This window comes from Corvus brachyrhynchos, unplaced genomic scaffold (assembly GCF_000691975.1).
Source record: "Corvus brachyrhynchos isolate BGI_N302 unplaced genomic scaffold, ASM69197v1 scaffold4, whole genome shotgun sequence".
Classification (NCBI taxonomy): domain Eukaryota; kingdom Metazoa; phylum Chordata; class Aves; order Passeriformes; family Corvidae; genus Corvus; species Corvus brachyrhynchos.
The window spans coordinates 8,646,884-8,667,050 of NW_008237878.1; the positions used below are offsets into that span (position 1 = coordinate 8,646,884).

At 49.4% G+C, this 20,167-nt stretch overlaps 1 protein-coding gene across 1 annotated transcript; it reads right to left on the reverse strand.

Moving 5' to 3' along the window:
* Positions 1–1,120: 1,120 nt before the first annotated feature.
* On the reverse strand, positions 1,121–9,908 carry FAM3D (family with sequence similarity 3 member D). The gene is made up of 11 exons (XM_008632383.2): positions 9,567–9,908; positions 6,470–6,527; positions 5,662–5,726; positions 4,802–4,909; positions 4,463–4,483; positions 3,856–3,979; positions 3,536–3,594; positions 3,107–3,157; positions 1,992–2,076; positions 1,714–1,840; positions 1,121–1,506 (listed from the first exon to the last, which is right to left on the reverse strand). Exons 3-11 carry the CDS (start codon positions 5,672–5,674, stop codon positions 1,417–1,419), a joined length of 678 nt encoding a protein of 225 aa, XP_008630605.2. The 5' UTR covers positions 5,675–5,726; positions 6,470–6,527; positions 9,567–9,908; the 3' UTR covers positions 1,121–1,416.
* Positions 9,909–20,167: the final 10,259 nt, after the last annotated feature.

A 20,167-nucleotide genomic window follows, 5' to 3' on the forward strand; every position in this document is an offset into this window, starting at 1 on the left:
CTTATCCTGACTATGCTCCTCACTTATGCTCCCCTGGGGTGACCTGAGGGCTTGGATAACCCTGTGAACTGCCTGTTAGGAGCTATGCAGGGGCTGTTGGAAGCAGAGAAGGCTGTGCAGGACAGTCTCCATGCAGCTCCAAATGCTCCAGGAGAAACACCTCATCTTCATGTTCTGCAAAACTGCTGGTCTGCTTCAGAGAATGGGGAAAAACCAGATACAATCATCAGAAATTAAAGTCTGTACATGATGCAAATTCATCCCTGTCTCTGATGGCAGATAAGCCTGGCCGTCACCCGTGCAACTCATCTGATCCCAGTAGTGCTGGGGTGCAGGGAGGGTTGGGAACAGACGGTGCTTGGCTGATGCATCTGGACAGGAGCACGGGGCAGATGCTCCCCAGGACCTGCTCGGTGTTGGGCAGCAGCATAGGGACTGCTCTAGGAGGACTGTGGGGCTTTCCTGCCCTGCCTTTGGGCAGGGATCTTTCCTCTCCCAGTGGTGTCAGCTGGCGCCAGGTTGGGGTGCAGCTCCCAGTGTGTGGCTGACCCCAGTGGTGCCAGCCCGGGTGCGTTGTATCGCTCCAGAGTGATGCTGGCTCTGGCTCCGCTGGTAAAAGGCTCCCACCTATTGGTTGTGCTGCACAACTTCAGCTGCCCAAGGATCCTGCCTATCCATCCATCCATCCATCCATCCATCCATCCATCCCTCTCTGAGGGCAAAGCAAGGCTGGCACATCCCTGGCATTAACCTGACCCTTGATGGGAATGTGTCACAGAGGATTTAGCTTGGATAATGATACTTTGGTCTGCAGATATTAACCTACATTGCTGCATGATATCCCTGTGGACTTCTGGCCTTATTGTGGCTGTAGGAGCCCGTGGGACATTGGCAAGAGCTCCAGGGGGAAACCACCAAAGTCTGAGCATCCCCAGGGATGGCTTTACCCTGTGCCATGTGGGGAGGAGAAACACTTGTGTGCAGGGCTGTGGGATGGGTGATGGTGATGCTCGACTGGTGGCAGAGGACCTGGCATGCTGTGCCTGTGGGGGAAAGTGTGGATTATGCTTGAAAATGGAAGTGAGAAGGTAGTGTTTTATAACTAGAAATCACAGCTAAGAAATTTACAAAACTTTTACGAAGTTTTTAGTTTAAAGGCAGAAAAATAAAATACCCCAAATTGTCCCATAGATGAGGATGGCTTGGTTGCAACCTGGCCATGTGTTTGCTCAGGCTCTGCAGGCACTTGTACAGCTCTTCTCCAAGCCCTGCACAGTTCCTGCTGTGAAACAGCCTGTTCCCATGAGCAGGCAGCAGCTGCTGGACTCTGTGACCTGGCAGTGGAGAGCCCATGATGGGGCTGGTGTCCCTGTGTGACTGGTGAAGCTGCCCTCCATGGCAGGCTGGAGCTTGATGCTAGTCCATCTTCCTGGGGGCACAGCCCTCCATCTCTAACAGCTCAGGCCAGCCGTCGTACTTATTTGTCTCTTTATCATTTTTAATGTGCTGCAGGAAAAAAGAGAGAGAGAGAGAATGAGTGAGGAGGTTGGAATGGCGTAAGTTTGCAATGTGGCAAAAGTTGCAGCTTGGTTTGACGTGGGGGATAATGTCACTGGTCCTTGTCTTCTGCAGAGAGGTAGGTGAGATGGAGCTCAGGAGGTGCCGTGAAGAGGATGGAGCCTGCAGAGCTCGTGGCAGGGGAGGGCCATGTACCTTTTCAAAGGGGCTCTTATTCATCAGCCCTTTTGCTCCCAGGAAGACCCAGTTGTCCCGGAAGCCCAGCTTGCCCACGTGGCTGCTTCCCAGCTCCGTGAAATATGCCTGTACTTTGTCATTCATCCTGAAAGAGGGTAAGAAGGTGTCAATGTGATGCCAGGTGGGTATCCCCTCTTTTACCCTCTCTGTCGGTGGCAGCAGCATGTCCAGCAGCATGTCCAGCTCCCCCAGTGTATTTTTGGGGAGCCTAGTGTTGCTTCCGTGGGCAAACTCACTTTGTGGCAGCATCATCGTAGCTTGCTGTCAGCACAAGGGTGCCACGCTTGATCCCTTGGAGGAAGGTTTGCAGCTTGGTAATGTCTGGGAGACAAGAGCATTAGGGAGAGAAAAAGGGATTTAGCAGGTACTTCTGCATGGTAGCTGGGGGAGCCTCCTCTGGGATGGTGGGAAATAACCTGACTGTGCTGGTGCTAGCCAGGATTTGGGGCCATGGGTTTGGGGAAGGGTGGGCTCCCAAATGATGCATTCCCCATCCCATGTTCCTGCCTGGGCTCTCCTGCAGTGCCCAGGACTGATGTCCTTCTTTTGGTGTGACTGCAGGGGGGGAATTCTTCCTAAACTTTGCTTGCTAACTCTGAAATCTAGTTGTGTGAATTCACTTCCCAACACAAGAAATGCTCGGCCGCAGAGCTGCCTTCCCTGCCGGCATGCCTCCGGCTATATTGGGGAATTATTCCTCATCCCGCATCTGTGGGATGCCTGAATCCAAGGCCCCATCTAGTGGCTCATGAGCTGACTGCTGCCTTCTTCCCAGCACCTCTCCCACTGAGCATCTTGCTCGCGAACTTGGCTGGAAATCTCATTATATTGGTGATTCTCCTTAAAACTCCAGAGTTACCAAAATTAGGTTGCAAACACAAGCAGTATAAAGGGTGATTGAGGGGGCCACGTGTCCCTGAGCTCCTTCATTTATCCTGCTGCGAAAGGTGCAGGGAAAAAGCTGCTGCTCAACCACCACCAGCATTCAAAAACTGAGTTACAGGTTGCAAAGTATCCGGATTAGTGTAACTACCTGATCTTAGAAAGTAACTTTCTCAAGTCTCAAGTGCCTTGGTTTATTCAGGTTAGTGAAATCATGTTTTCCAGGCTATTACATGCATGTAAAAGGAGAGAGAAGCCAGTCTTGGATGTGGAAGCATTCGGAGAACTCCAGGCTTGATGGTCTCAGGAAAAGCTGGGCTTTTACCACCCAGGCTGGCAAGTCTGGTCAAAGTCCACTTGACTTTATCATTAAATACATGACAGAGAAGCAACGGAAGTAGCCAGCAGCCAGCAGTGCTGGTGTGAGCCCTGGCTGGGAACCGCCAAGGAGCAGAATGACTGTGCTTACCTCCGGAGTACATGTCGAATGAGTCGGTTTTCAGGAGCTGCCCAGTTGTTCCTGAAAAGTTAAAATTGAGAACAGAGCACAGTGAGTTTGCACTGGGGTGGCTCTAGGCTTTGCCTGGCCATGAGCCTGGGGTTTCTTGCAAAATGCTTTGCCTTTCCCTCAGTGTGTTGTATCTGCTGCAATGGTGACTGTGTTGCTTGGAGAAGTTTGTGGAGCTGGTTGTGCATGACCCAGGTGGGTTTCTTCCCTTCTCACTGGCAATGCTTGCAACCATAATTGTGGCTGTGCTCCCCATGAAGCACCAGATGGATGTGCTTTTGGCTCAGCCACAGTGCCTGGGAGGGGGTCTCCAGTGGCTCATGCTCTCCTGGGGATGGAGGGAGAGTCCCTGGCTGTGGGGAGAAGGGGATCAGTGCCTGCCCAACTCACCATTCACCAGTGCAATATTCAGGCCTCTGCCAATGTTGTTTTTCACGCTGCTCATGAGGCTGAAAAGGAAAGCAGAGATCACCAGTGAGTGCAGGGATGCCCCGGAGGTGCTGATGCCAGTGAAACTGTGGTGGGGTGAAGTGGCTGCAGATGGCAAAATACCCAGAGGTGGTAGCAAAGAAATCTATTTAAAATTTTTTTTAACCACAAATACACTGTGATGGCCATTGATGTGTTTGGCACAGGCCAAACTTGCCTTCTTGAAGGCCAGGCCTTCAAGCTCAGCCACGGCTGCCTTGTCCCTGCCATGTGCTGCTTACACCAAGTCTTCAAAGCAGATCGAGGGTCCCACCACATTTGCAGCACCACTGATGATCTTGAAGGCAAAATAGTTCTGGGGGCAGCTCTTCTGGTTCCCACACTTGTGCCGGGGCAGCTTCTCACCTGTGAGGGAGGAGTGGAGCTGAAAGTCATGGCTTTGGCCCCACGGGGAGACACTGGCCATGTCCCTGAGCGGCGCTGGCACTAGGATACAGTGGCCCACTAAGGGGGCAACACCTGGACCAACTTCTTGCATGAAGGAGGCTTGTCCTGGGGCTGGGACCAGTTCCTTATTTGAGGTTCATGGTGCCAAGGCCAGGTGCTGCTCCAGGTGTGACACATGGGTGTGTGCCAGGAGCATTCAGAGCTGGTGTCCAAGGCAAGCCCCTTGGGGCTTTTCTGTCCAGAGTTTCCCCATTCTTGGCCAAGACAGGGACCCACCAAAGACCCTGTTGCTGTGTGCAGTAGCAAAATCCCCCACATTTGGGAGAGTGGGATTTTTGCCTCAGGGAAGGGGCTCTTGAAGGCAGCTCTCACTCTTCCACCATCCCCCTGAACCCTGGAGTGGAGCTGTGTGATGGAGATGAAGTCGAGAGCAATACTCACTGCTGGGCTTGTTTGTGGCACCTGTGGGTAGCAAGCAGAAGGATTAGACACCCTGGGGAGCTGCTGGCTCTTTCCCAAGCCAGAAGCAGCTGTTCAGGCACTAACTCTCCAAAACTGCTTCCCATGGTTGCAGGCATCCCTGGATCCACCCACCCCAGAGCAGCTTCCCACCATGCTGTCCCCTCCCTGCCCTAGTGGTCAGAACTGGTGGCTAAAGCCTCAGCCAGAGAATGCAAACACGAGTGGTCAGGGCAGTAATATCCAGCCCTGGGGGCTGGCTCGCAATGGAAACCCTCGCACCTTCCCTCTGCATCCCTCTGGAGCCCGCTGGTGCCTCACCGAGCCAGCTCCGCAGGCTGATGGCTCTCCAGCTGCGGTGGAAGTACGTCTGCATGATGAGCCACGTGCCCAGCAGGGTGATGAGCAGCGCCACGTACCGGATCACAGCTGCCAGGTGTGGGAGAGGAGCGGGCTGAGAGCAGCAGCCGCAGCCCGGGGCAGGCACTGGAGCATCCCTCTGGTTTCTTGGGTTTTGATCCGTGTGTCCCAAGGTTACCAGGCACAGGGTGACAGCCAGTGCTTGCATGGTGTGGGAAGGCAGCTAACAATCCCTCACCCTCCAAATGGATTCTGATCTCATAATTGCCATCTCTAGAGTATGTGGTGATACTCAGGCATTACTGCTCTACTGGGAGGCACTATTCATATTTCTTTCTATGTTAAAGTAAATCTGATAATTACTCAGAAAGCTATGTAAATCCAAATATTTCTTATGTTCCCATTGTTGGGAAGGCTGCTATCCCCCAATTAGTCACTTGCTACAGCTGAGCAGCTGCTGATCCAACTGTGATTGGCATTTGGCTTTAAAGCAGCGCTCATCAGAGCAAAACGTTCCAGTCCTGCATGGAAAGAGAGTAGAAAAATGTACTTTTATTGCAGCTGAATGGCTCTTATGGAGCCAGGAATGTCTCAATAGCCATCTCTTCGTAGTCACAGAAGGTTTCACTGGGAAAAATACAACAGGCTGAAATCTACACAAATCTTGTAAAAACCTGATGCTTATACAAAGGCCCTTTCCCATGTCCCTGGCAGGGGAAGGGCAGGGTTGCTGGGCTTGGAAGGCATCGTGTAAATGAGAATGAGGCATAAAGAACCGTAGAAAAACAGACAGAGAAAAGTAAATATGTGTCCTTCCTTACCTGTTACCCGCATGGTGGTGGGCAGAGAGAGCACAGCTGGGAGAGGCTGACGGTCACAGGTCAGCCTGAGGAAAGAAGGCAATACCTTAAAGAGTGCCTGTAACCCACCAAAGCCAGGCAGATTCTAGATTAGAAGGTAATTGCTATGTTTAGTCATATTTGCAATAGCAAGGACGTCATCAAAGATGTACAAATACTTATCATGCACATGTGCTTGGTCCCACCCTGATTAAGTCCTGGAGCAGGCTGCACTGACCGAGCTCGCTTCCTTCTGGAGCCTCAGAACCCTTCCCTGTGTCTGCTGCCCCATGTGCTCCTGGTTCATTCCCTGTTCTTGGTAATGGGCCAGGCTTTGCTGTTCTGCTGATAGCAATGAGGTGGACACTTTCAATCACAGCTTTGCTGCATTTCTTTCTGGGATGATGCAAAGTAGATTTCAAATATTAGGGACTGCAAAATGCAGTCTGAGGACAAGCTGTGATCTGGCCTTGCCCAGTCAGGGGAATCTCTGGGAACAAGCTTGTCTTCCTTAAAATCCAAAGGAGAAGGGAAGAAGGGTAGCACCATTGTGCTAAGGAGAGCAGCCAGCTTTGTGGACACCTGACTTAAACCCAGAAATGTTTCCACTTGTCCAAATGCTGGAGCGTCTTCACGCCGTGGACAGGGTGTGGTTATAATTTGGAGCATGAACTATTTTCTGCCTGGGAGAGTCCATCTGCCTCCCTCTGTCCTGCTGCCACCCTGACCGACGGGACAGGCACTGCCACCCCACACACTGGGCTCCCCCAGGGGCTGGGACCACTCCTACCTTTGAAATTCGAGGCTGCAGTCTGTTGAACCTCTGTTCTGGAAACCACACTGGAGTCCTACGGTGAATTGTCACTTGTGAGATGGGTGCTCAGAGTTAACGAGCCTAATGTTAACTAAAGCAGCCCTTTAGTAATGTTTGACAGAAAACTGGTAAAAGAGCTGTGCTGAGAGTCGCTTTTCCTGTTTGAAGGGTAAATAAGGAGCAACGGGCTGTAGCAGGGCTGGGCTCAATGTTACTTTCAGGCTGCTGCGTCATGAGGAAGGAGAGAAGAGCTTTTCCTCCTGCCCAGCCCCGCTCCAGGTCCCCTCCCAGGGCTTGCTGTTACTGACCGTGGCTGTGGAGCAGCCTTGGACCCTGGGCTGGATGGACCTGCATTCCCCCTCAGTGCCCTGAGGAGATGCTCCCCGTGGCTTTCTCTGCACCCAGGGGTGGGTTGCAGCATCACTGCCTGGGGTTTTTAGGCAGCCCTGCAGTGACGTTTCAGCTGATGTTTCTGGAGCCTGGCAGTTCTCCCCATGAGACCCCTCTGCCGTGCCCACACCTGCTGTGACACTGTGGCAAGGACGGTCTGCCAAAGCTGCTCCAGCATGGAGCTACCAGCTTCCTGTGGGACACTGGCCCATCTGCATTTTAGAGGAAGCCTTGGGAGGTATTTGTGTCCCCCCGTGTACTGCGACAATGTGTTTTTGATAGTGTATCAGCTGAGCACACTGGCTCCCCAGAAGCATCTCCCTTCTCTCTGCAGCTATTCCTCTCAGGGGAAGGCTGGCCGTGAGCAGGAATCTGTCCCTGTGGGAGGTGGCAGGGGGGTCCGTGATGCCTGAAGCCCTTCCCCACACCCCAGCCCTCAGCACAGTTACTCTGAAATGGATTTTAAAGCTTGTGTCAGAGCTGGCATGAGCACGCCCATTTCACTGGGCTGGTAAAAGAGACACAGACCTGAAAAAGGAAAGCTTAAAGGTTTTGGAGGACAAACGTTGCCTGTGGCTGTGGAGGGGCAGCACCAGGCTCTTCTCTTTTGCTCCTTTCAGCATGAAGTTTATAAACACAGGGACCCTCTTCACATTTCTGTCTCCCCATCCCAGGGCCTGATCGATGGTGGGGACAGAAAATGGGGCCAGTTCTCACAATCGTCAAAATTGGTATTGGTTTGGGAGCTTGTTGTCTTGTCAAAGACGATTTGCGAAGACATCAAAATTGGTATTGGTTTGGGAGCTTGTTGTCTTCCCCACAAGTGCCATGAGCAGACCCTGGATCTGGTGAGGATTCAGACCTGGGCTGTGATTTGAGCACAGCGAGTGGGGCAAAACTTCCACTGGGTTTGCAAAACCTTCCCTGTTTGGTCCCCAGTGCTACAGTGAACATTGGCCTCACTGGGGCCCACTGCACAGTCCTCCCCTTCACCAAAGTTGTGTTTTTTCTTTGCACATATTGATTTCATTGCAGAGGAAGAGAAATGGAAAAATAAACCAATAAATGCCAGTGCTTTAGGGAGGTCATATATTTATTTGGGCTATTTATCTTCACCTTAATCCCAGATAAAATTTATTGGGTGAAGTCCCTGGGTGGTGAAATTCCTGGAACCTGATTGCATTACAAGAGGGTAGCCCTGTCCTGGGATTTCTATTATATTATTTTTTAATTGTTTGCATTGATAATTTTTTCTTTTCTTCCTGGGGTTGTGCCAGAATAAAAGGTACCTGTGCTCTGGCATCTGCCAGAGAGCTGCTGGCAGGAGAGTGAGAAAAAAAGGAATTGTGGTAGGTGTTAAACAGAGTTATTTGTCTAATAAGCCTGAAACTTGCTTGCTTAAAAAAACATTCCAGGAACAAGAAAGTTCTTGGACAAATATTGCTAAACAGGCTCCTGGTGTTGTAAAGCAAAAGCTCCACCCAAGCCTGCTCTGGCCTGAAGTGCCGCTTGGCGGAGCTGAGTTACTGCTGCTGGGAGGAACAGCCAGATCCCTGCCCTCCCAGAGAGGTTTTCCAGGATGCACCAGGTGAATGTTCCAGTTCTCCCTCAGTAGTGCAGGAAAACTTCTCTTCTCCACAAACTTCTGCCTTTTTTTCCTGCTTTTGAGCTCCACATGTCCTTCTCTCTCCCAACAGGTCCCTGACTGTGAACAAAATCATTTTGGTGCAGAGTGGGGATGCGACTCTATAAAGGGTGACTGCCAGCTGCCCACAGCCACCAAGTCACCTGTCCAAAAGCCAGGATTTTCCTGCACAGCTGAATGCAGAGGTGCAGAGGAGGGACTGGCAGGGTGGGTGCACACAAACTCTGTGTTCAGGGTTTATCACCACAGGAGAATGGAGGATGCTACTGTGCCATATTCATTCTCAAAAGGAATCAGTCTGACTGAGCTTTGCTGAGTTGCTCAATAGGATGGTGCTGTTTGCCAGAGGGCTTATAAATTTCTTTGCTTATAAAAATGCTTCACCAGTTGCTGCATCCACCAAATGGCTGGAGAGGGCATCTTACAGCAAAACTGGCCCCGGCACAAGCCCACAGTTATCCAAGGTGTTGACCAGTGTTGGCTGCTTTCTACCACAAAGCACTTGGTACCTTGTGTCCTCCTACACTTCCATCTAGTCTGGTTTCTCAAAAATCCAGATGATGCCATCAGTTTTTTAAAGGAAGTAATTCTGTCCCTGCTGGCACTGTGTGGGCAGCCAGACCTGGTCCCTTACACCATCTCTTTCAGCAGTGCAAGAGAAAACAGATTATATCCTCAGCAGCAGCTTCACCTTGGACGAGCCCCACATTTTGCACAGTGAACACCGTGCAAATTCATCCATAGCCGTGATGACCTGGCCCCTACATCACAGAGCTGATTCCAGCACATCGCAGCTTCCCGTTGACACAGGGAGTTCATTAGTTCTGACCGTGACACCAGCACAGCTGCACCCCACGGAAAGGATGCCAGCACATGGGGCTTCTCCTTAACCTCCAGCCTACGAAAAGGAAGAACTACTAAAACCTTCCCCATGCAACCCCCTAACCTGCCAGTAAGTCAAAAGAAAAGTGCTGCAGGAACACATTATTGCTCTAAAAGACGCATTTCCCCGGTCGGGGATGGGACAAGCCCACGTACCGCTCAGTGTCCCGGCCGTGCCGTCCCTCTGCGCGGGCTGTGCGGGCGCTGGCGCATCCCGGGAAGCGGGGGCTCCATGTGCTCGGCAGCGTGGCGGGGCAGCTGCCCAGCCCTCTGTGAGTCACGGCACCTCCCCGAGCCTTATCTCCCTGCCTGGTGTGCGGCTGGGCACAGCCCACGGCGCACAGGGGCCGCCGCGGTTGGGAGCACCTCTCCCGCGGGAGGGAGAAAACACTCTGCTGCGGCCACGAGCTCATGCGTTTCCTTTGGAGATTTTCTTCACTTTGGACCTTGCCTTTTTGGCACGTCAGAAGAGGAAAACCTCTCCCAGGGTGGGCACCAGCCTTTCTGCTCTTTCACCAAACCAGCACATTGGGCTGACAGGGGGTGCTGCAATGGGAACAGGCGGGCGTGAAGCCAGGAGTGGTGTTCCCCAAACTGGGGTAAAACCAGAATAACCTGATCTGTCAGGATTTCCCCCCAGCTGTGCTGCATGTGTGTGGGCTGGCCCTGAGTCCTGCTTCTCTGGCTCTCATTTACAGGAGGCTGGAGGTTCCTTTTCCAAATAAGCATTTATTTATCCAGCAACAGTCCTGAACTCTAAAGGACTCCTGAGTTAACTAGAGATATAGATTTAGGCCGTTTTCTTTTTGATCATTTATTGTTGTTATTATTATGGTTCTGAATGAAGAAATCACTCCTGAAGTTAGCACTAGGGGCTCTCTATTTTTTCCAACGTTGAACCTTGTTTATGTGGCAGCCAAGAACAAAAGTGATCCCATTCCTTCTTTCCTTTTTCTTTTCCATTTTTATCACTTAGAAGAACCAAACGGTTTCTCTTGGAGCTTTTAAAGCAATTTCCATCTAAGAACCAGTGGAGGAGATGTGGGGCTGGCAGCAACAGTGCTGCCTCTGTGACTGCAGCTTGCACAAGGCTGGAGCAGAGCCCCTGCGGGACCAATGCTGCTTCCTGATAATTAGTTTAATACCTGAGGGTGATCTCTGTATAAAGCTGTGCACTGAGCTTTTCTTTGCTTCCCCCCAGCTCTGGTCCTCAGTGCTGGGCAAGAGGTGCAGGGGGTGCTGAACACCAGGGTAAATCACAGACTCCAAACCAAACCCTTCCACACAGGGAGAGCAGAAAAGCAAACACATGCCTGGGCTCTGCATTGGGATAATTATTGCTCTTGCAAGGAAATTTTAGCTGTGGTGAGAGTCTGAGCTTAAACAGCACAGTCTAAATCAAAAACCTTCTCCCTCTCCGGGGAAATATCCTTCCTATTAGTTTGTTTAGCTTCTGGCAATAACTGGCTCAGCTCAATAACAAAATGCCCCAAGCCCTGGTGTGCCACAGTTCTTGTCCCTGCTGTGTCCCCCTGCTTTCTGCCCCTGCAGGAGCAGGCCCACGGCATGAGGATTGTAACACCCTGGGGGAGGCCTGTTCCATGACAAGTTTTGCCTTCTGCTTCAAGGGACCTGAGGCCAAGTCCTCTATGGAGATGGAGGCATTTCTGCTGCTTGCAGAGGAAATGAACAAAACCCCTCAGCAAGGCCAGCAGCCTCCAACAACGAAATCTTGTGAGAAATGCTTCTGCTCTCTGGAACTGAACATTTCATCCAAGATGTCTCCCTGAAACCATGGGAAAAGATGGAGAACTGTGGGCTTTCCTTGTGGCACACACTGGTGTGGAGAGTCCTCATATCCCATCTCTGGATCCTGTGGTAGCCCAGGTTTTGCCCATCCACTGTGGCACACAGCAGAAACGGGCTTTTAAATCCCACCTAACATTAGGGAATGTGTCAAGTGCTGGGAATGGGGCATCAGCTTAGTCTTGACTCAGCAAATAATTAACTGGTGCAGTGCAATGAAATTGCATCAAGTCTCGTTCGCAGGCTCCCCCAGGGGGTTCCGCGTGACATAGAAAAAGAAGAATTAAGAAAAAAATAATAGATGTGGCATCAAAAAAGCTGCCAGACCGGGGAATGAATAATCAGTGGTGCAAACTCACTGCACTGTGATCAGCACTGGGGTAGGATCAGCAGGAGCAAGCTGGCAAGTGAGGAGCTGCTCTCCTCCTCCTCCTCCCGCCATGTGTCAGCACTGGGTGTGTTGACCCCCAGCGAGTGGTGGGGAGCATTGGTACGCTGGTGCCAAGAAAGTGGCTGCAGGACTGTCCCTCCCAGGATATGAAAGTTCAGCACTGGGAGAAGGTTTCCCCAAAAGATCCCTCGTCGGGCTCTGCAGTGCCCAGGACATGCTGCTTTTCAGGAGTGTTCTCACGGGGATAAATTCATGACAAATTCTCTTAGGAAGGGTTTGGCCACTTGATAAGCACAGTGGGTGTACGGTTTCAGATTGCTCCTGCCGAAGTACTGCAGATGTTAGGTGTAGCACATCTGAAAGAAAACGATCTGCAGCTTCTGTGTTTGTCTTGGGTTAAACACCACCTGCACTTCCCGCATGCCACATGCGAGGGGTGAACAAGGGCGAGGGCCGTCCCTGCAGCCCACACCTCCCAACTGAGCTGCTGTGGGGGATAATTCACCCTCCACTAAACCATCCTGCTCCTGTACTCACCTCTCCTCTCCCACTTTTGCAGAGGTCAGTAATCAGCACCGTTCCATTGGCAAAAGAGTGAATCATGCCAGCAAACTGATGACACATCCCCAAGGTTTCAAGGGTGACTGAGCATCCGGGTGAGACGCCGGCACTGTTTGCTTGCGCCGGATGGGAAGAATTGCGTGAGGAAAAAGTTTTATAGAAGGGATAATATAACAATATCGGACAGAAACGTGAGGAAGCAGTTCCGCGAGAGGACGCAGGTGCTGTTTGGCCGGGGGGAGTCGGATCGCGGCGGGTCCCCCGGCAGCTCTGTGTGCCGGCTATTGGGGGTGCTGTTGTGTAGCGCATCCTGCGCCCGCCGATCCCCGCGCACCGCCCACCGCCGGCTCTGCTGCTGCGAGAGAAAAACAAACAAGGGAAATCATAGCCGCTTTTACTATTAAACGAGAAATTAGCTCGTGCGGTGCTAAGCCCCTGGTCTGTGGGCCCAGCACAGCCAATCTGCTTTTATTGTTTTGCAGGACTGCTCTGCAACCGAACGATGACAAATACCAGGAATTAGCGCAGTGTAATTACTCCGTATTAGCTGAATTCACAGTATAGACACAGATCATAAACAGCCATTGATTATTCCTAATTTCACATTTTTACCATTCTGAATTGTAGCAATTATGCCTGTCCGAGGGAATTAGCTTCTCTTTCAACCCTGCAGGTTCACAGTCACTGCCCTTCCTTTCTGAGACTTTTTTACTGCTGAAAAAAAGGCCATTCAACACAAATCCCTCCCTACTTCTACAATAAAGTCCCCTCCCCTTCCCCCCTCTCCTCAGTCCCTAAATCCCTCTGACTTTGCAGCCCAAAGGTTGCTCCTTTTGCTGCCAACTGCCTCAAGATGCAGGTGGGTGCTTGGTGTGTTCAGTAGCAGCAGGGCCACAGCTCATTTCACCCTGGGTTGTTGCAGAGGCATCAGCAGCCCCGGCTCTTGGTGCAGGTGTTGCAAAGATGCCTGTGGGAAGGGGTCTGGGCAGCAACAAGGTTCCACATCCATCTCCTGTTGCCGGTTGGTCCATGCAAGCAGTGCTCCTGTTTAAGCAAAGATGGTTAAGGATCATCTCTTTTTTTCAATAGGCCAGGACACAATTTCCAAAAGCTAATTCGCACCTCTGGTGCAATTGTGTTGGGAGCCTCTGTCTCCAGGGTAATGCCTGCACACTTCCCAGACAAGATCTGTGAGAGAGGCTAGTAGACCTCAGCACTTCCTTGCTACTGACTGCAAGGGTATTAAAAAAAATGAATGTAGATATAAATTATTAATATTTGCATGGGAAATTTCTAACCCTATTAGTATCATATCATTAAATTTGTTTCTTGCGCACAGGCAGTGATTTCATTACAAGGGGTAGCAGAGCGTAATGCCAGCTCTGCTGTGCTGGTTTTGTCAATTAATGATGAGAGGGAAAGAATCTGTTGTTTATCAATGGCAAGGCCTTTGGGGCTTTTCCTTTTGCTTTGCCCCTAGTATATACTGAGGGGTGGTGGGTGACTGCCACCGGGCACATGCTGCACTCACAGATGTGCTGGGGTGTTACGCTGGAACTGGGGGGCTTAGCCCAGAGGAAAGGAGGCTCAGGGAGATCCTTACTGCTCTCTACAACTCCCTGAAAGGAGGTTGTAGCCAGGTGGAGGTTGGTCTCTTCTCCCAAGTAACAAGTGACAGGACAAGAGGAAGTGAACTCAAACTCCGCCAGGGGAGTTCTAGATTGGATATTAGGAACAGTTTCTTCACCAAAAGGGTTGTCAAGCATTGGAACAAGGTGCCCAGGGAGGTGGATGAGTCACCATCCGTGGAGGGATTTAAAAGACGTGTAGATGTGGCTCTTGGGTCATGGCTTAGTGGTGAACTGGGCAGTACTGGAGGAACAGTTGGACTCGATGATCTTAGAGGTTTTTTCCAACCTTAACAACCCTATGATTATAAAGTTCTATAAAGGGATGAGGGTTGAAAAGCCTCTGGTCCAAAGCACTTTCCACCGCTGGCATCGGACAGGGAGTTATTTATTCCAGGCAGTGGCTGTGGCCATCAAGCAGCAGCAGCAGCAGTTTTTTATTGCATCCATTCTAGGACACTGAAGAAAGATTATGCATGCTTGCACCATGCCAGATTTTTATTAGATTGCAGGCAGGGGTTAAACTGATCCTTGTCAGCACAAATATAATGCCCAGGGTGATGGGAGCAGCATAAATTGAGGACAAGAGGTGGCCGCTTTTACCGCTGCTCTCAAGAATGCTCTGCTGTTTTACTGCATCGTTTGCTCTTTAATTGGGACATTTCCCTCTGGCCAGGGGATGTCTTTCCTTTTTTGCCAATGAGGTGCAATAAATAAATGGGCTGAGGCACAGACTCTGAGGGGAGGTGAAGTACAGAGGGCAGATGAGTGACTGTACCAGAGCCCTTTGAATGTCCCCAGTTTGCCACAGTGGCTATTCTGGTACATCTTTCCCAAGCTGGGGACTCGGGCAGGGGCTGTCTTGTGGTGGCAGGGGGTCTGCAGTGGTGCAAATCATACAGGTGCTTAATCTATTCATCACCTCCACTTTTTTCAGAGTACACGTCATGAGGTGATGGACCTTAGGGCTGGGTCAGTGGGATGTTTGTTTGTGGCCAGTTCTGGTATGTCTGTGTCATTGTAAAGCAAATACTTGAAGGAGCATGCAACAGTCCTGCACACAGGGCTGGCCAGACCTGTTGATTGGTTACAGCAGAGCAGGATATGGGGGTCTGGCACATGGCCACCCCAGCTTGGGGCTGCAGGGCACCTGGGGGGTCAATAAGATCCTCATTCAGCTGTCCTGTTATTATTTACCTGCAGTAGTAGATTAATTAGATATCTTCCACCCCCACTCCCCTCCCTCCCTATGCTGGCAGGAGAGGAAATCCTGCTTTTGTGCTGCTAATGGATCTCACAGATCTAGTAAAACATTACAGTGCAGACAAAATGTCTCTTTAAAAGTGCAATAGAAATTCAAACTCTCCACTGAGAACAAAGCCAGTGGGGCTTTTTGCATCTCCTGTTTTTATTATATTCTGTAACGTTTGTAAAGTAGATCACTTTTATCGAGGGAGTCTATCTCCTCTCCCAAGCTGTAATTCCTAGACCTCTTAAAGAAGATTTCTGCTCACAAAGGAAATAAAAGATAGAAATATGATGCTCTCTGACATTTGAACACACTACTGAGAATCTGAATTAAAAGGAACAAACTCAGAAAGTATCATTTATACAGCAATCAACTTTAAAAAGTCACCATCTGCTAAGAGTTACCACCTGGTGTAGCTGTGTCTTTATTGCAAGACAGAGAATAGGAAATAACTCAGGGAACTCTCCTGCACCTGCTGGGTTTTTCCTGGCGCCGTGCACACTCCGAGCCGTGGTGGCTGGGGAGCCGCAGGGTGCCTCTTGCAACTCTCCTTCTACTCCAGCTCACTACAGAATATAAATCTGAATACAGGTGCCATTAGTAGGGATGATTTGGGGTTGTCCAAGTTATAGCTTAGTATCAGCTTTTCAAAAAGTCTAAAGGGCAAAAGAAATGACCACAGCTGGAACAAGGGACATGGATAGGATTTATATTTAGAAATCTGATCTTTTTCCTTGCTTGCTGCTCACCTCCTTGCTGTCCCCCACCCCAATGACATTTCCTGGTTTCTCATAGCCCTTTCTAGTTTTGTCTCCCTATTTCATCATAATTGATGGTAACATTACCAAATTCTTTGCCCTGTGCAACCAGTCTAGTGCTCGCCTTGCAGTATTTTGCCTCATTTTGGTCTTCCACTGCTCATCAGCTCCCAGAAAGGTTGGGAACTTATTGATATAAAAATTTCCCATCAAATTTTATGTCTTCCACAAAGACCACTCTGTGTTCAGGTGATTCTTAGCACTGTTTAATCCTCTGTGCTGCCACTGCTCAGTGTCACTCACTCTGTCTTGGTAATTGTGATGGTTTCCCTCCGACCTCTCCATGCACAAGACTCAATTATGGCAACACGATTGCATGCACAACTTCAAGTCTTCAGGTTTTTTTGGGAGGAACTGGGAACTGAGCTACATTCATGAGGTGTATCAGCTGAAAAGTGTGGAGAGACTTGTACAAGTTATTTATGCATTGTCTGCCTTGAGTTTTATACAACAGCACTAAGTGCTGGGAAGCTGCAATGGCTTTTCCCCACCATGTTTCCCATCACTGCACAACATTTATCACAGACTGCTTGGTTCAGATGCAAGGAAACAAGGCACAACAAATGAATTAAGAAAAAAAAGTGTCCTTGCAAGTTTCCCTTGTGTCTGTGCTGTCACTGAACCCCATCACTGCCAGGGCTGCTGAGGAGCATCATCATTATTTAAGCTGATGCAACAACACCTATCATGGCAGGCAGTTGGATTCCTCTCCCCTTTTAGGAATTTTAAGCCTCTTACCCCATTCCCTCAGGAGGCCGCTGCGTCCTGTCTCCTTTCCAAGGTCTTGTCCTGTTGCAGAGGCAGAGTAAGGGATTATAGAAAGTCATGTTACTTTGTGCCTGGTGGGGAAAAATGCTTTTGTCCTCACCCTCAGTTATCCGTCCCTGTGTGTATTTGCAGATTTGTGCTGGCTTTGGGAATGAGAGTGCCCACAGTCCTTGTTGACTTGCTTTAAGGGTTTTAATTGCATTTAATCACAAAGGTCTAATTAAAGTTTGAAGGCTTTATTTGAGGGCAGTTAATAGATAAATTAGTTAAATTAATTGTGGCTTGTTGTATACAGAGATACCCTTGGTTTGGCAGAAGGGCAGCCAACACATGCTCTGATGACAAATATTTCCAGCCTGGCCTGTGGGTCCGGAGTACCCAAGCCCCTGGGGCTTGATGGTTCATTTTACAGGGTGTGGGGCTGTGAGTGTCTTCTGCTGGCTTTCTATCATCATCTTCATCATCACTCATACAACCTCATTTATTGCAAAATGAAATAACTCTTTAAAAGCTGGATAGGAATCTGCTGTGAAACATGTAAACAACCTGCACAGGGGCAATTGCCAAGTGCCAAAATGGTCTGTTCAAGGTTAAGTTTTACATTTTAAGCTTCTTTTAGGTGGAGGATAAACCTCAGAAAGATTCAGAAAGCAGAGTGACACTGCCTTGAAGGACACTAAATAACATCTCTATTTTTCCCTATAAATCAGCTGCCTTGGGAGCCCACACTACCATTTCATTGGTGACCTGCTTTGGATTTATCACCAGGAAAAATCAACATGCGCTGAATTGTCTATAATCCTTCCTCAGATGGAGGGGGTTGAATGAGCTGGGATTTTGTTGCTTTGTTGAGATGAAATGTAATTACCTTATGGGCTTTGCATGGTGTGTTAAATTCTGCCAGTATTAAAGCGTGGTACAAGCTATAGAACTGTGCCAGTTGCTGAAGATTTATGGAGTAAAAGGTATAATTTCACACTTCACTGCATTTTATTTTGAAGTTGGATGTTGACGTGCTTTTCAGTTGTTTAGATATGTTTATTTAGCCCTTACTCTTGGTTGAGACAAGTAGGCTGAGGGATTTGACGTGTGAGGGGCTGGAGTTGCCTTCCTCACTTTACAAAGGAGACACCTGAGAGAACATGAACTCCATGCTGGAGCCCTGACCCAGCATCCGTTATGGTGACAATGCACCAACAACTCAAGCATTATGGTTTTAGAGGGTGAAAAGTCTTTCTTCTGTCTGCTGTATTTCAATAGTTTATGTTTTCCTTTGCTGTTCTCAAGAGCCATGATGCAGTTCACAGCCAGTTTGGCCCCAGAGCCAGTGGCTGATGCTACCAAAGGAAATGATAAAATTTGCAAAAGTACAAATTCCTCCAGAGATTTTCAAGCCAGACTGGCCAAATATGAGGGGCATTTGTGTAACACATCACAGAGATTCCCTCATGACTGAGGCAGTGCATGATGCTGTTCTCACATCAATAAATGGCACCTCAAGAGCATTCAAAAACTCACCATTGGTGAGAGTCCTTATAGCTGGACTCCTGTGTTTGACTCAAGAGAACTGATAAAAGAACTAATGACTCTTTTTAATGAACACACACACACACTGCCCCCCATGTATAGCTGAGCCAAGCTGGGTGAAAACTCCTTGCACTTCTGTCTGTACTTCCTTGAAAACTGCATGGCTTTAACATCCATCAACTTCTACGTAGGGCAGCACAGCGACCAGTTCATTTTTAGTAATGACAGCACGTGCCATCTGGTACCAGTGGTTAATTGCTTGAAAAATTCTATAAAGAATTTTTTTCATGTAGCTTCATAAGAAGAATCCATCTATTTTTTTCCCCTTTTGTTCCCACCTCCAACAGTCACTGAGGGTCCATCCAGGAGCTGCATGGAGGAGTGGTGCAGTTCCTGAGGTAAGGAGTCAGGGTGAAGGCAAGAGTCAAGGCCTTTGGGCTGCCAGGGGTCCCTTGCCACAGCTCTGCCATCCTTGGAAGGGGAAAGTGTTAGCCCAGACTAAAGACACTCATATTTCTCCAGTCAGTGAAACCCAAACCCCTCACGCTGCTGACACTGCGGTGAGCTGCTGTTCTGAATACCTCAGCAATTCTTTCCCAAATAACCTAATTTTGAAGACTGGTGTCCGATAGCTGCTGCCCTGGCACACTAGTGATGTGTGCTGGGGAGAGGTGCTGTTGGCCCCGATGCTGCTGGACACACAACATGTGGAGCATCGGCTTCAGACCAAACCCGGGGCTCTTCAGCACCTTTGTCCTTCAAGTGACTCTCCCAGATCCTGTGCTAAGCCACTCACCCAGGAGGAACACCTGTTTCAAGAAAGACTTTCCTTTTGAACAGGATTGACTAAAAATAGCCCAGATCCAAGCAGCTGTTGGTGAGCTTCCAGCGTGCCTCAGCTGTAAAGCTCCAACATGAGGGAACTGTTCCTGGAAGAGCCATCTTGTAATGGGGCACTGGAGGAGAGTTACTGGAAAGGGCCACCCTGTTCCTGGCTCTGTGTCCACAGCAGGTTTAGGTGACAGTAAGCAGCTCCCTGGCCCTGCAAAAGCCTTTGCAGGGCATTTGGGGCTTTCTGCTGCCATCAGCCAGCTGCCACCCAGCCACCGACACCTCTCTGGTGCTGTACATACGGCCAAGCCCCACAGGGCTCTCCCACCTGCACCCACACACCCCCAGCTTGGAGATGCACATCTAGAGAGACTTCCTTCTGGTAGTAACTGCTGGATCTGCTTCAGAAGGGAAGTCCCTGTGTAAATCCAGCGCTGAGTTAACTGAATTGCAGCTGCTTTAGAGTCAGGGGAAGGGCTTCTGTGGAACAGGCACTGCAGCTATGGTGATGCCTATGCCTCTGTACTCCCTCATTAGGTGTTTTCTGTCTCATTACAGGTAAAAAATGACTATTATTAATATAATTTTCATTTTTTCCCTAATAATTTCCTGAACTCATCAGCCTTTTCTGGTAATGAAACATCTCCATTGTGCCCTGTTTCGCCTGCTTTAGTATTACTTCATGGGAGTTGTTATCTCCTAGAAAACATTGCAGTGCACTGGAAAACTGTGGGATAGAGCTCTGTGGGGTATGTACAACACACAGCCCCCTCCCAGCCAACCCACGCACAATGGGCTGATGCTGTGCTCACAGCAGCATCCTGAGTTTAACTGTTTAATAAAGGCTCACGACTGTTTTCTAAGAGAGCCTACATCTATAATTATTTTCTTCATGAAGTAATTTTGGTTTCACAGGTAAACACCAATCTCAGCAATTTCCACTTCTAATACACAATCTGATTTAGGACTAAACATCCTCTGCCTGCTAAATAGGTATTTATTACAAACAAGCTGGCCTGACACCCTTCCTCACCACCCAGGTTTCTCCCCACCCCCCATACAATAATTATGGTTCTGGGGGGGAAAAATATGTTACAACACATGCCTGAGGGGGGCCTGAGCAGTTTAACAATGTTTAATTACAACATTAGCAGTGTGGGTGAGGCATACAAGTAAAC